Source organism: Schistocerca gregaria, chromosome 8, assembly GCF_023897955.1.
Source record: "Schistocerca gregaria isolate iqSchGreg1 chromosome 8, iqSchGreg1.2, whole genome shotgun sequence".
NCBI classification, from domain to species: Eukaryota; Metazoa; Arthropoda; class Insecta; order Orthoptera; family Acrididae; genus Schistocerca; species Schistocerca gregaria.
The window spans coordinates 215,717,672-215,732,059 of record NC_064927.1 but is presented as its reverse complement, the minus strand read 5'-3'; the positions used below and the strand labels follow the sequence as shown (position 1 = coordinate 215,732,059).

General features: G+C 43.7%; 1 protein-coding gene across 2 annotated transcripts in view; it reads right to left on the bottom strand.

Moving 5' to 3' along the window:
- The window catches only part of LOC126284559 (probable basic-leucine zipper transcription factor N), a 716,161-nt gene that overhangs the window by 288,636 nt on the left and 413,137 nt on the right, over positions 1-14,388 (bottom strand). For both annotated transcript variants that reach the window (XM_049983561.1, XM_049983562.1), the window contains exon 4: positions 9,123-9,289. In XM_049983561.1, the coding sequence (XP_049839518.1) occupies positions 9,123-9,289 (167 nt within the window). The remainder of the gene's footprint in view (positions 1-9,122; positions 9,290-14,388) is intronic.

Here is a 14,388-nt window from a genome sequence, read left to right as displayed (position 1 = left end):
AATTTGGAACTCTCGTTAAAAACTGATTATATTAGCTATTTATGTAGATTATTTTACTTTTCTGATATGAGAAAACGCTAGGGGAGAGAAATTGTTTCGTTGCACGAAATGTTTTTGTTATCACAAAACATGCTGTTCATCTATATAGACATACAAATTCACACGGTACATATCTTTGGAAAGTGACCGAAAGAACAGACACCACGCGGAATCCGCAGCTGATACATTATATGTAAATTGAAGATGGAGGGACAGAAAGGACCGGCGGAGGTTCGAGTCCTCCCTCGGGCGTGGGTGTGTGTGTTCGCTCTTAGGATAGTTCAGGTTAAGTACTGTGTAAGCTTAGGGACTGATGACCTTAGCAGTTAAGTCCCATGAGATTTCACATACATTTGAACATTTTGAGAGAAAGGAAAAGGAAAGGTAGGGATTATTGATGTCAGCTACATCGGGACATTGAGCGGAATCAGCGGCGTCGAATGAAAATGTGTACTAAAGCAAGATCCGAACCAGGGATCTCCTGCTTACTAAGACATGTGTGTTAACCGCTGTGCCATCCGAGACACAGTGTTATCTCAACTGAGCGGACCACCTAGTCACGCCTCTCAGCTGACACACATTCCCATCCAGCGCCACCTATCTGCAGTCCTTGTTCATTCCCTCCATGGTCGCTACTCTGAGATTTTCCGCAGGAGGTCGGATGTACTCGTGCATCCGCACTGAAGAAGGTGGATCCAGTGCCCGTCTAGGCGAATCGGTGGTTCACGCACCTGCGTAGTGAGGAGAAGATCTCGGGTTCGAATTCCGGTCCGGTACACATTTTAACTCGTCGCACTGATTCCGCATAATGTCCCGAAGAACATGACACCACTAATCCATTCCCTTTCCTTTCCTTTTCCCCCCTCCCCCTTCAAATTACAAATAAATTAACTGTAATTTAAAGAATGTTTGTGGAGGACGAAATTAAGAACACTCTTTGTATTACTGTTTTTGCAGTGTTAACGTTTATGTCCAATACTGGCTTTGGTACGTTGACACATCTCGACTGTAACTTGCTTCAAGTTAGGCATAAATTCAGGGACATACAGGGGTAATCCCAAAAGTAAGGTCACCTCTATTTTTATTTATTTATTTATTTATTTATTTTCTTTTAATAAGAACATTGAATTGCTCAGTTCTACAATCGTTTACATCAGTTTATAGCTTGAACATTTAGCTATTTTTCGACATAATCACCATGTCTGTCGACGCATTTTTGTAGACGCTGTGTGATAAACCTTTTGCATTTCCTTTATGTTTTCGTCTTCTTTAAAGGCAAAGAGAGATAATGAAGCGGCAGCCCATCACAGAGCCTATGCCTACCGTCAAGTATTTTTTGACTTTCAGTTGTTAAAAAACAGAGTATTTTTTCCGGTACCAGTAGGAGGAAGGAAGGATTCGCGCTCAGCTAGTGAACGAGTGAGAAGCGCGCCATTTTTAGCGAGTAATTGTAGACCGCCATTTTGGGGTCGCTATGAATAAGTGAGCTGTATGTATTTCATATGTGCACCGTTTAGAAAAATACAGTATTGTTTTATTAACAGAAAGGTCGTGTGAGTTGTTATTTCAAATAGTACAATAATTACAAGAACTGAAGCCCACCTGTGTACTTTGGAAAACTGCGAAGATCCGATAAGCTTTATGGGAACACGGTCAAGACTTTAAAGGTGAACACGGCGACCAAACGTAGCATTATAAAGAATGGTAGGCACAAATCTACAGCGGAGAAAGAAACTACTTCGCCCTGCAAAATAATATGAACTAATACGAACTTATCTCAGCTTATCGTGCTTGTCATTCATGCCGAAAAATTAACCTCAGTAATTCAATACATTTTAAAAAGCCAGGCATTTCAACATTATATTATCATCTATTCCATTATTTTATTATATCACAGCTGTGGCAGTTTTTGTATGTTCATGTCATACCAGCTCGCCGCAATGCTGTCCAGAAAGTTATGAACCTCTTCTTTCATCTCGTTCTCGGAGCTTAATCGCTTTCCGGCCAAATGTTCTTTTAACCTAGGGAACAGCCTCACTGGGCGCCAAGTCAGGACAGTAGGGTGTGTGGGTGAAACTGAAACTGTTGCAGGAGAGCAACGGTTTGCCGAGCGATGTGTGGGCGAGCGGTGTCATGGAGAATGTGTACTCCCTTGCTCAACATTCTCTACTCCGCTTCTCAATTGCTCGTTTGAGTTTTTTCAGAATCTGACAGTACCGGTCAGCGTTAATTGTGGTCCCAGTGGGCATAAAGTCAACCAACAATACCCTTTACAGATCCCAAAAAAACTGTTTGTTATTACTTTACCGGCAGACTGTGTTTGAATTTCCGCGGCTTTGCCGAAGAAGGATGCCGCCACTGGCGTGATTGTTGCTTGGTCTCAGATGTAAAGTGGTGTGCCCAGGTTTCGTCACCCGTGACAAATGGTTCAAATGGCTCTGAGCACTATGGGACTTAACATCTGTGGTCATCAGTCCCCTAGAACTTAGAACTACTTAAACCTAACTAACCTAAGGACATCACACACATTCATGCCCGAGGCAGGATTCGAACCTGCGGACGTAGCGGTCACGCGATTCCAGACTGAAGTGCCTAGAACCGCTCGGCCACACCGGCCGGCACTGGCACCTGTGAAAATTGAGTCCAGAAAGTTGTACTGTTCGGCTGCGAGGCGGCGAAGAAATGCGCGGAAAGCATCAACTCGTAGCCGCTTGTGGCCCTCAGTCAGAATGGGTGGCACCCATCTTGCGCACACCTTCCGGCAGTTCAATGTTTCCGTTAAAATTCTGTGAGCGGTACTTCGGGAAACCTCAGGAACCAACGTGCAGAGATCATCCAGGGTGATCTGCCGATCTTCACGCATGCTTTGCTCAACCTTCAACACTGTCTCCTCAGAAATTGACGGTCTCCCGCTCCTTTGTTCGTCGTGAATATCAGTCCGACCAGCTGCAAACTCTCTACACCAGTTACGAACATTTGTGACATCCATGCACGACTCACCATACACTTCGGTCAATTGGCAATGGATTTCAATCGGCGCAGTGCCCTTTGCGTTCAGAAACCGAATAACTGCGCGCAATTCGCAATTGGCGGTAACATCCAACGGGAGCTCCGTTCTCAACGGCTCCAAGCGCGGCGTGCGCATGTTTATACACAGCGCGTGAAGCTCTCTTCATAACAGTGTGACCAACTGCTACACAAACAGAATTCTGTAATTATAAAAAAATAGGAGACCTTACTTTTGGGATTACCCTCGTATGTAACAATTTTTAGCTTTTTCCGTAACCTTTCAAGAGTTACACAAGTCCTAATGTGCTAAGGTGGCGAAATTTGGACCTCCTGCCTTACGTTTACATTGCACTTCTGAACTAAATGGCTCTAAGCACTACGTGACTTAACATCTGAGGTCATCAGTCCCCTAGACTTAGAACTACTTAAACCTAACTAACCTAAGGACATCACACACATCCATGCTCGAGGCAGGATTCGAACTTGCGACCGTAGCAGCAGCGTGGTTCCGGACTGAAGCGCCTAGTACCGTTCGGCAACAGCGGCTAGCATGCATTTCTGGATATTTGTGGTAAGTTCCTAAGGGAACAAATTGATGAGATCATCGGTCCCTGGGTTTACACACTACTTAATCTAACCTAAACTAACTTACGCTAAGGACAACACACACACACGTCCATACCCCAGGGAGGACTCGAACGTCCGACCGACAGGGGGAGCAGCGCGAACCGTGGCAAGGCGCCATTAGACCTCGCGGCCGTTAATGTTGCACCCTCCCAGCTGTCACATCGCTGCTCTCCGGGAGCCTTTACACTGCAGCTGTTCACACTGATAGTTGAACTGGCTATTTGCAATGGTATGAAGCGAAAACGTTATTTTCTCCATCTTCTGATGACAATACCAATCGTTACTTCGCGACAAAATATGATTATTGACATGGAGAAAGATGAGGTATAGGTGCATCATTTGACGGCAGAACATCCACACTGCAAATACTTTCACCTGTTCTAAGAAGAGGCGAAAAAAAATTTTGGGCTGTTTTTCAGGCAGTTCGAATGTCTCCTCAAATTTACCAACTATTCTAAACATTACTGAGCCAGACATAATTAAACATACGAATATTCGAGCCAACATTATTAATGCAATAGCAATGGAAGAGCGGTTGGTAGATCTACTCATTCTGAAGTAATACTTTGTCAATTTTCATCCGCATCTACTTCATGTGCTAAGTCCTGTCACATGTTTCGTTCTGATACTTCACCGAAAAAGTAGTTTCAGTGCGTCGTCAGCGTGGCGGATTGCCAAGCGATGGGGCCTGGGTGCTATTCACGGCCGGATCAGTAACTTTCTCCGCTAGAGACTGGATACTGTGTCGTTCTTACATTCGTACCGTCATAATTGACATTCCACTATTGCGGTGGTTGAACGGGCCCGTCCCGAAAGCAAATACATTAAAAAGCGTTTTTGCAGTGGTTCTAATGCCTAAAAACTACTACACTTAATAATATTCAGTAAGAAGCTGTTGTGCCAGATAGCCTTGCGTTCAAAAATAGCAAGAATAAGTGGCAGGAAACTGCAGTAAATGAAGCAGGCAAAAAGAAATACAGGCGTCTCAAAAATGAGATCGACAGGAAGAGTAAAATGGCTAAGCAGGGATGGCTAGAGGACAAATGTAAGGATGTAGAGGCTTATCTCACTCGAGGTAAGGTAGATACTGCCTACAGGAAAATTAAAGAGACCCTTGCAGATAAGAGAACCACTTGTATGAACATCAAGAGCTCAGATGGAAACCCAGTTCTAAGCAAAGAAGGGAAAGCAGAAAGGTGGAAGTAGTATATAGAGGGTCTATACAAGGGTGATGTACTTGAGGACAATATCATGGAAATGGAAGAGGATGTAGATGAAGATGAAATGGGAGATACGATACTGCGTGAAGAGTTTGACAGAGCACTGAAAGACCAGAGTCGAAACAAGGCCCCCGGAGTAGGCAACATTCCATTGGAACTACTGACGGCCTTGGGAGAGCCAGTCCTAACAAAACTCTACCATCCGGTGAGCAAGATGTATGAGACAGGCGAAATACACTCAGACTTCTGGAACACGTGAGGCAATACTGTACCTACGACTTACCTTAGAAGCTAGAATAAGGAAGGGCAAACCTACGTTTCTAGCATTTGTAGACTTAGAGAAAGCTTTTGACAATATTGACTGGAATACTCTTTCAAATTCTGAAGGTAGCAGGGGTAAAATACAGGGAGCGAAAGGCTATTTACAATTTGTACAGAATCCAGATGGCAGTTATAAGAGTCGAGGGACATGAAAGGGAAGCAGTGGTCGGGACGGGAGAGAGACAGGGTTGTAGTCTCTCCCCGATGTTATTCAATCTGTGTATTGAGCAAGCAGTGAAGGAAACAAAAGAAAAATTCGGAGTAGGTATTAAAATCCAAGGAGAAGAAATAAAAATGTTGAGGTTCGCCGATGACATCGTAATTCTGCCTGAGACAGCAAAGGACTTGGAAGAGCAGTTGAACGGAATTGACAGTGTATTGAAAGGAAGATATAAGATGAACATCAACAAAATCAAAACGAGCAACAAAATCAAATCGAGGATAACGGAATGCAGACGAATTAAATCGGGTGATGCTGAGGGAATTAGATTAGGAAATGAGACACATAAAGTAGTAAAGGAGTTTTGCTATTTGGGGAGCAAAATAACTGATGATGGTCGAAGTAGAGACGATATAAAATGTAGACTGGCAATGACAAGGAAATCATTTCTGAAGAAGAGAAATTTGTTAACATCGAGTATAGATTTAAGTGTCAGGAAGTCATTTGTGAATATATTTGTATGGAGTGTAGCCATGTATGGAAGTGAAACATGGACGATAAATAGTTGGGACAAGAAGAGAATAGAAGCTTTCGAAATGTGATGCTACAGAAGAATGCTGAAGATTAGATGGGTAGATCACATAACTAATGAGGAGGTATTGAATAGAAGTGGGGACAAGAGGACCTTGTGGCACAACTTGACTAGAAGAAGGGATCGGTTGGTAGAGGGCTTGTTCTGAGACATCGAGGGATCACCAGTTTAGTATTGGAGGGCAGCGCGGAGGGTAAAAATCATAGACGGAGACCAAGAGATGAATACACTAAGCAGATTCGGAAGGATGTAGGCTGCAGTAGGTACTCGGAGATGGAGAAACTTGCACAGGATAGAGTAGCATGGAGAGCTGCATCAAACCAGTCTCAGGACTGAAGACCACAACAACAACAACAACAACAACAACAACTGCCAGTACAAAAACGCCACTTGACATTATCACCTCTGGAATTATCTTCTTCACAACATACAATACTGACTGCGTATCTTGGTTTCATTGGTAGGATACTAAGTAAATGTATTGAATCTACAAAGAAGAATAGCTGAAAAATACACGTACGGCCCATCCTACAATACTGATTATGTGTGTGGGATCCATCTCAAACAGGAGTCACTGGATACTGAACGCACATAAATAAAGGCAGCACGAATGGTCATAGGTTCGTTTGACACTTGGAAGAGCATCATGGAAATGCTCAGAAAAACCTGAACTAACAGAAACCTGAAGATAAGACTTCAAGCATCTCGTGAAAAATTTTATCATAGTTTCAAAAATCAGAATAAACAGAAATATCAAGGAATATACTACAGCTCACTACACGTCACTCCTTTAGGACTCGCGGACACGAGATTGGACAAACTACAGCGTGCACAAAGGCATTTAAGTAATCATTTTACCACCGACCGATACGCGAACTGAAGGGGAAAAATACTATTGTGAATAATAGAAAGTACCCTCTGCCACTCACTTGACAGTGGTTTGCAGAGTATGGATTTATATAATAATAAATACAGTAAGCACTCCCATTTGGAAGATAGTGAAAGCATCCTCCCTAAAATCCTGTATGTACAAGGGGCAGTCAAATTAAAACGAGACAGTGGAAAAAATAATAAGTAAACTGTTTGTTGTACCATAAATACTATATATAAAATGCAATCTTCAGACTGAGTGACACATCATCGCTCAGCACAAATCGCAAAGGACAGAACTTGAAATTTGGAGAGTTTATTGATGTTATACTATAGGCGGCGTTTAATAAGAAATTTTTCGGAATTCCATCCCTGAGAGAGTGAAATTAGGGGATGAGAGGTTTCTTTGCAAAATGTCGCTATTAAGGAAATTTTGAAGTTAGACTTACGAAAGTTGGTATTTGGTTTTTCGGTCAGAAACAGAGAAACACGTGATAATTAACTGATACCCTTAGATGCCGACAGGTGTTGATGATATACCTCAAGGGGGACAGCTGAAAAACTGTACCCCGAATGGACTCGAACCTGGAATTTCCTCCTTGCATAGCAGACGCTCTATCCATCTGAGCCACCGAGGACACAGATAAATAGCGCTATTGCAGGGACTTATCCCTTGCACGCTTCCCCTGACACCCACATTCCCAACTGTCCACAATCTACATTCGTAATGTTCCTAACATTTGCCCATCCACTCATTACTCGCGCCAACTAAAGTTGCGATTCCCGTAAGAGTTCGGGTAACCCGTGCGCTTTCGCACAGACGAAGGTCAATGGCCGTGTAGCCTCTAACTATATATGAAGATAGTAACTGTTCTTGAAAGAAGAGGTACAATTGATGACGGTGCAGTTTCTCTAGAATAAATGATCATTAATTGAAACCCTGAACTGCCGACAGGTGTTGTTGATATACCTCAAGGGGAACAGCTAAAAATGTGTGCCCCGACCGGGACTCAGACCCTGGATCTCCTGCTTAGTTGGCAGACGCTATATCCATCTGAGCCACCGAGGACACAGATGAATACCGCGACTGCAGGGACTTATCCCTTGCACGCTTCCCGTGAGACCCACATTCGTAACTGTCCACAATCTACATTCGTAATGTTCCTAATATTTGCCCATCCACTCATTACTCACCCCAACCAATATTAGGAACATTACGAATGTAGACTGTAGACAGTTGGGAATGTGAGTCTCACGGGAAACGTGCAACGATTAAGTCCCAGCAATCGCGTTATTCATCTGTGTCCTCGGTGGCTCAGATGGATCGCCGGCATGGTAACTCAGCGTGCCCGGTCAGAAGGTTAGCTATCCTCTGTAATAAAAAAAAAACTGAGTTAATGGATCAACGACGAACTGAAACGGGTGGGTTGCGACGTCCGCCCCGAGCAGATGCAACGAACAAAACCGAACATAACGAGATTAAAAAAAAATGTATAAAGATCCCAGGTTCGAGTCCCATTCGGGGCATACATTTTCAGCTGTCCCTCTTGACGTATATCAACAACATCTGTCGCTAGCTGGTAGTTTCAATGAATTATCATTTATTCTAGAGAAGCTGCACGATCATCAATGATAGGTGTTCTTTCGAGAACAGTTACTATCTTCATATAGAGAAACGAAATTTAATCCTTTGAGGGTGAAATAGTGAGTGAATGCGTTTTTTGAAAATACATCATTATTCAGGAACTACTAAAGTATTTTTAAAGCTATATTTACGTACACTGGTATTGACTTCTCGGTTTCAAATAAGAAAAGTACTTATTTCAGTGCTTTGAAGAATTGAACCTCCAAATGGGTGAAACAGAGGATGAAATTTTTTATTAATATCTTCTGTTACGAAAGCATTTTTAAGCTAAACCTATGAAAATTTAAATTTGGCTTCTCAGTTAGAAATAAAAAAACGCGTGTTTCACTATTTTTGGAAATTCAGCCCCCAAGAGGGTGAAACAAGCGACGAAATTTTTTTCAGAAATATTTCATTGTGCGTGCATTTTTGAAGCTGAATCTACGAAAATTTGTATCTGACTTCTTTGTTAGAAATAAAAACACATGCGATCCGTTGTTTTTGAAATTCAACGCACAATAAGCACACCGTAGCAGGCGCTTCCAAAATGAGGTTAAATATGACAAACTTGGTTGTTTGATATCAAACCTGTGGAAAACAAACAGTGAATTTGACAAACAAGTTTGTTGGTTACATGGGCTGCGCTTGCGCTGTCCCTACCTTGCAAGACTGCATGGGCACGCCGGGGGCGCCCCTCTGGCGGGCGGCGGCAGCCCACCCCGCGGCTCGGCCGGCGCCGCCCCCGCGACCGGACGTCAGCCGTGTCTCCCGCGACTGCTCGCGCATCGCCTTGCGTAGCCGCGCCTCCTTCGGGTTGTACACATAGTCTGAAACAAGAGCGTAGTCCTCAGCACAGCCGCCGTTTTACAACTCAATCCAAACAACTTTCTACACTACTGGCCATTAAAATTGGTACACCAGGAAGAAATGCAGATGATAAACGGGTATTCATTGGACAAATATACTACAACTGACATGTTCACGCAATTTGGGTGCATAGATCATGAGAAATCAGATCCCAGAACAACCACCTCTGGCCGCAATAACGGCCTTGATACGCCTGGGCATGAGTCAAACAGAGCTTGGATGGCGTGTACAGGTACAGCTGCCCATGCAGCTTCAACACGGTACCACAGCTCATCGAGAGTAGTGACTGGGGTATTGTGACGAGCCAGTTGCTCGGACACCATTGACCAGACGTTTTAAATTGGTGAGAGATCTGGAGAATGTGCTGGCCAGAGCAGCAGTCGAACATTTTCTGTATCCAGAAAGGTCCGTACAAGACCTGCAACATGCGGTCGTGCATTATACTGCTCAAATGTAGAGTTTCGCAAGGGTCGAATGAAGGGTAGAGCCACGGGTCGTAACACATCTGAAAAGTAACGTCCACTGTTCAAAGTGCCGTCAATGCGAACAAAAGATGACCGAGACGTGTAACCAATGGCACCCCATACCATCAGCCCGGGTGATACGCCCGTATGGCGATGACGATGACGACGAATACACGCTTCCAATGTACGTTCACCAAACACAGATGCGACCATCATGATGCTGTAAACAGAACCTGGAGTCACCCGAAAAAAGCCGTTTTGCCATACGTGCACCCAGGTTCGCCATTGAGTGTAACATCGCAGGCGCTCCTGTCTGTGATGCAGCGTCAAGGGTAACCGCAGCCATGGTTTCCGAGCTGATAGTTCACGCTGCTGCAAAGGTCGTCGAACTGTTCGTGCAGATGGCTGTTGTCTTGCAAACGTCCCCATCTGTTGAGTCAGGGATCGAGACGTGGCTGCACGATCCGTTACAGGCATGCGACTGCTAGTGATACGAGGCCGTTGGGATCCAGCACGGCGTTCCGTATTACCCACCTGAACCCACCGATTCCATGTTCTGCTAACAGTCATTGAATCTCGAGCAATGCCAGCAGCAATGGCGCGATACGATAAGCCGCAATCGCGATAGGCTACAATGCGACCTTTATCAAAATCGGAAACGTGATGGTACGCATTTCTCCTCCTTACACGAGGCATCACAACAACGTTTCACCAGGCAACGCCGGTCAACTGCTGTTTGTGTATGAGAAATCGGTTTGGAAACTTTCCTCATGTCAGCACGTTGTACGTGTCGCCACCGGCGCCAACCTTGTGTGAATGGTGTGAAAAGCTAATCATTTTCATATCACAGCATCTTCTTCCTGTCGGTTAAATTTCGCGTCTGTAGCACGTCATCTTCGTGGTGTAGCAATTTTAATGGCCAGTAGCGTAAATAACAAAGAGCAAAGTTTACATTAATACCAAAAGGTGCTTTGCGCTTACAAATTTGAGCATTCTTGATACAGGCAGTATAATCGTTGTTTCTGGAGGAACGGTCAATACTTTAGGACATTCATCGTCAATCTTTTTGCTTAAGAACCAGTGCTGACGTTACAGGGAGATACCACGGGCTAAATAGTGAAGGGCGGCGTAAAGCGGTCATTCTAAGAGAAATTAGGCAAACAATGGTAACTGACAGAAGCTTATCACTTAAGACTGTTTGAATCTAGATATTATAAGCCATCACGCAAAATATTTTTAAGTGAAAAAGAAGTCGATACACACTGATCAGCTAAAACATTGTGACCACCTATCGAATAGCCTATTATGTCCATCTTCAGTACGGATAACAGCGGCGACGCGTCGTCGCTTGGAAGCAATGCGGCCTTGGTAGGTAGCTGGAGGAAGCTGGTACCAGATCTGCACACTGAAGTTACCTAATTCCCACAAATTCCGTGGAGGGGATCCATGAGCTCTGACGCCACTTTCAGTCACATGCCGGATGTGTTCATACGGGTTCAGATCTGGCGAGTTGAGGGGCTAGTACATCATCTGGAACTTGCCACTGTGTTCCTCGAACCACTCCATCACAATCCTGAACTTGTGACATGGCGTATTATCTTGTTGAAAAATGCCACTGCCGTCGGGAAACATGATCGTCATGAAGGGGTATAAGTAGTCTGCAACCAGTGTACGATACTCCTTGGCCGTTATGACGCCTTGCACGAGCTCCATTTGACCCATGGATGCCTACGTGAATGTTCCCCTGAGCATATTGGAGCCGCCGCCAGCTTTTTTTCGTCCTGCAGCATAAGTATCAAGGAGCTATTCCCCCGGAAGACGAAGGATACGCGCCCTCCCATCGGCATGATGAAAAGATACCGGGATTCATCAGACCATGGAACGCACTGCCACTGTCAAAGTCCAGTGCCGATGGTCACGTGACCATTTAAGTCGTAGTTCCAGATGTCATGGCGTTAAAGCTGGCACATGCAGGGGGCGTCGGCTCCGGAGGTCCATCGTTAGGAGCGTTCGGTCCACTGTGTGTTCATATACCCTTGTACTCTGCCACAGTTCGCCGCCTGTCCTATTTTACTAGTCTGTCCAGCCTAATACGTACAACGCGTGGACTTTCCAAAATGCTCGTACCAAGCCTCCAGACTATCACAATTTGCCTTCGGTCAAACTCAGATAGATCGCGCGCCTCTCCCATCCTACATTCGGACAATACGCTCACTGATAATACATTCGCCGTGCGCGTATCTAACTAGCAGTCATTCCTCGCCAGGTGACGCTATCTCTCGAACGGCTTCATACCAATAGTAGCTCGGTGATCATAATGTTCTGAATGATCAGCATATTGGAACTAAATTCATTTTTCTGAGGCTTACATAGTGACCAATTTTTCGTAACTAAGAGAATACTGCCGCCAGTGCAATCGAAACGGCATCTCGTGTCTGATGTTCTGATTTTCGGACGTATGTTCTAGGCCTGGTCACGCCTCCGTGTTTGAAGGAATATCAGTCAGCTGCAGCACAGCCCTTCCAATCGGGTTTCCGTATTTGTCCATACGTAACAGAACAGGGGTGGTTTAAACAATATCAATTAATGCAAAACTGTCGCAAAGGGATAGAATACCGTATGATAGCTTTATATATAAAAGTGTTTAGAAGGTTGCTTTATCGATTGTATTTCGCGTGTTTTTGGAAAATCTAGCCCTTATTGGAGTGAACAACGTGCCCACTTTTCTCGGCGAGTAGCGGCCACTTTTCTCGATCGCACTTTATGTCAAGAAACTATGAAACTGAAATAAAACACTAGGATCTACATCTGGAGTCCAAAAGAGGTTGTTTGAACAATGTGTTAATCAATTATTATTCTCCATACAAGTGAGGTAAAAACAACGATATAAATGAGTTATCTTACCTCAGGCGACTCAAAAACAAAAACGTTTTCACTAAAAAATAACGAAAGAAGCTTCCTCTATCAGTATCACTGACAACAATGGCGATGTATATTAGAACAAGTATGAGCACTTCTCGGCAGGCAGCAGCACTTTTCAGGGCAAATTGTATGCAAAAGACACTTTTCCGTCCTGGTCACTTTCCCACATGTTCCCCTACTGATCTTACTATTAACCGGTAACTTACGCAAATTAGTATGTTATATTTATTATTTCGCCGATGACATTGTAAATCAGTCAGAGGCAGCAAAGGACTTGGAAGAGGAGTTAGACGGCATGGACAGTGTATGGAAGGATGGTATAAGATAAACATCAACAAAAGCAAAACGAGGATAATGGAATGTAGTCGAATTAAATCGGGCGATGCTGAGAGTATTAGATTAGGAAATGAGACACTTAAAGTAGTAAAGGAGGTTTGCTATTTGGGGAGCAAAATAACTGATGATGGTCGAAGTAGAGAGGATATAAAATGTAGACTGGCAATGGCAAGGAAAGCGTTTCTGAAGAAGAGAAATTTGTTAACATCAAGTATAGATTTAAGTGTCAGGAAGTCGTTTCTGAAAGTACCGTATGGAGTGCAGCCATGTATGGAAGTGAAACGTGGACGATAAATAGTTTAGACAGGAATAGGAGTTTTCGAAATGTGGTGCTACAGAAGAATGCTGAAGATTAGATGGGTAGATCACATAACTAATGAGGAGGTACTGAATAGAATTGTGGAGAAAATAAATTTGTGGCACAACTTGACTAGAAGAAGGAATCGGTTGGTAGGACATATTCTGAGGCATCAAGGGATCACCAATTTAGTACTGGAGGGCAGCGTGGAGGGTAAAAATCGCAGAGGGAGACCAACAGATGAATACACTAAACAGATTGAGAAGGATGTAGGTTGCAGTAGGTACTGTAAGATGAAGGAGCTTGCACAGGATAGAGTAGCATGGAGAGCTGCATCAAACCAGTCTCTGGACAGACACCACAACTACAACATTTATTAATAACAGTAACTGCAATATGAAACACGATCGCAAATATTTACTAAATGTTTTGAATGTGATTTCCTTTTCCTCGTTGCACTGTATTACAAAAACCTGACTCTTATTTTATAATACTTGTTACAAACATGTATTACATTTGACGGTAACCTTATCTATCATATGCTCTCCCGAATCCATGCTACTTCCGTTTCACATTTACATTATAGCAGCTGATCAGTGCTAGTTGTGCGTACTGGTGGCTTGTCTGCGTTGTAAGACAAAGAATAAGTTTCCCGCGCTAAAAACCACTCTATCGCTGACGTAAGCTGCTAACTTTGCTTAGTTCACGAACGAATTCATCAACATCAATTAAAATTAAGTGTATCCTAAAATATTACTGTCTCTATAGTTTTTGCTACTGAACAATAAGCTCTTAACGCCAGTTGAATTTTTTTGATTTTGCTATTAGACAATAGAAGGATATTGTTGAACACGGCTGAGAATCTGGACACTTGACTCTGGCCGCCCGCGAGCCGCTGTTTGACGATCATTATCGTACGTGGTGAAGTCACCTTGAATTCATCGCATCATTATCATTCTGCACTCGTCTTACAGTCTTCCGCAATTTGTTTTTCTCCACTCGACTGGTGTCCATTCATAGATTGTTTCTGGCCAACGGT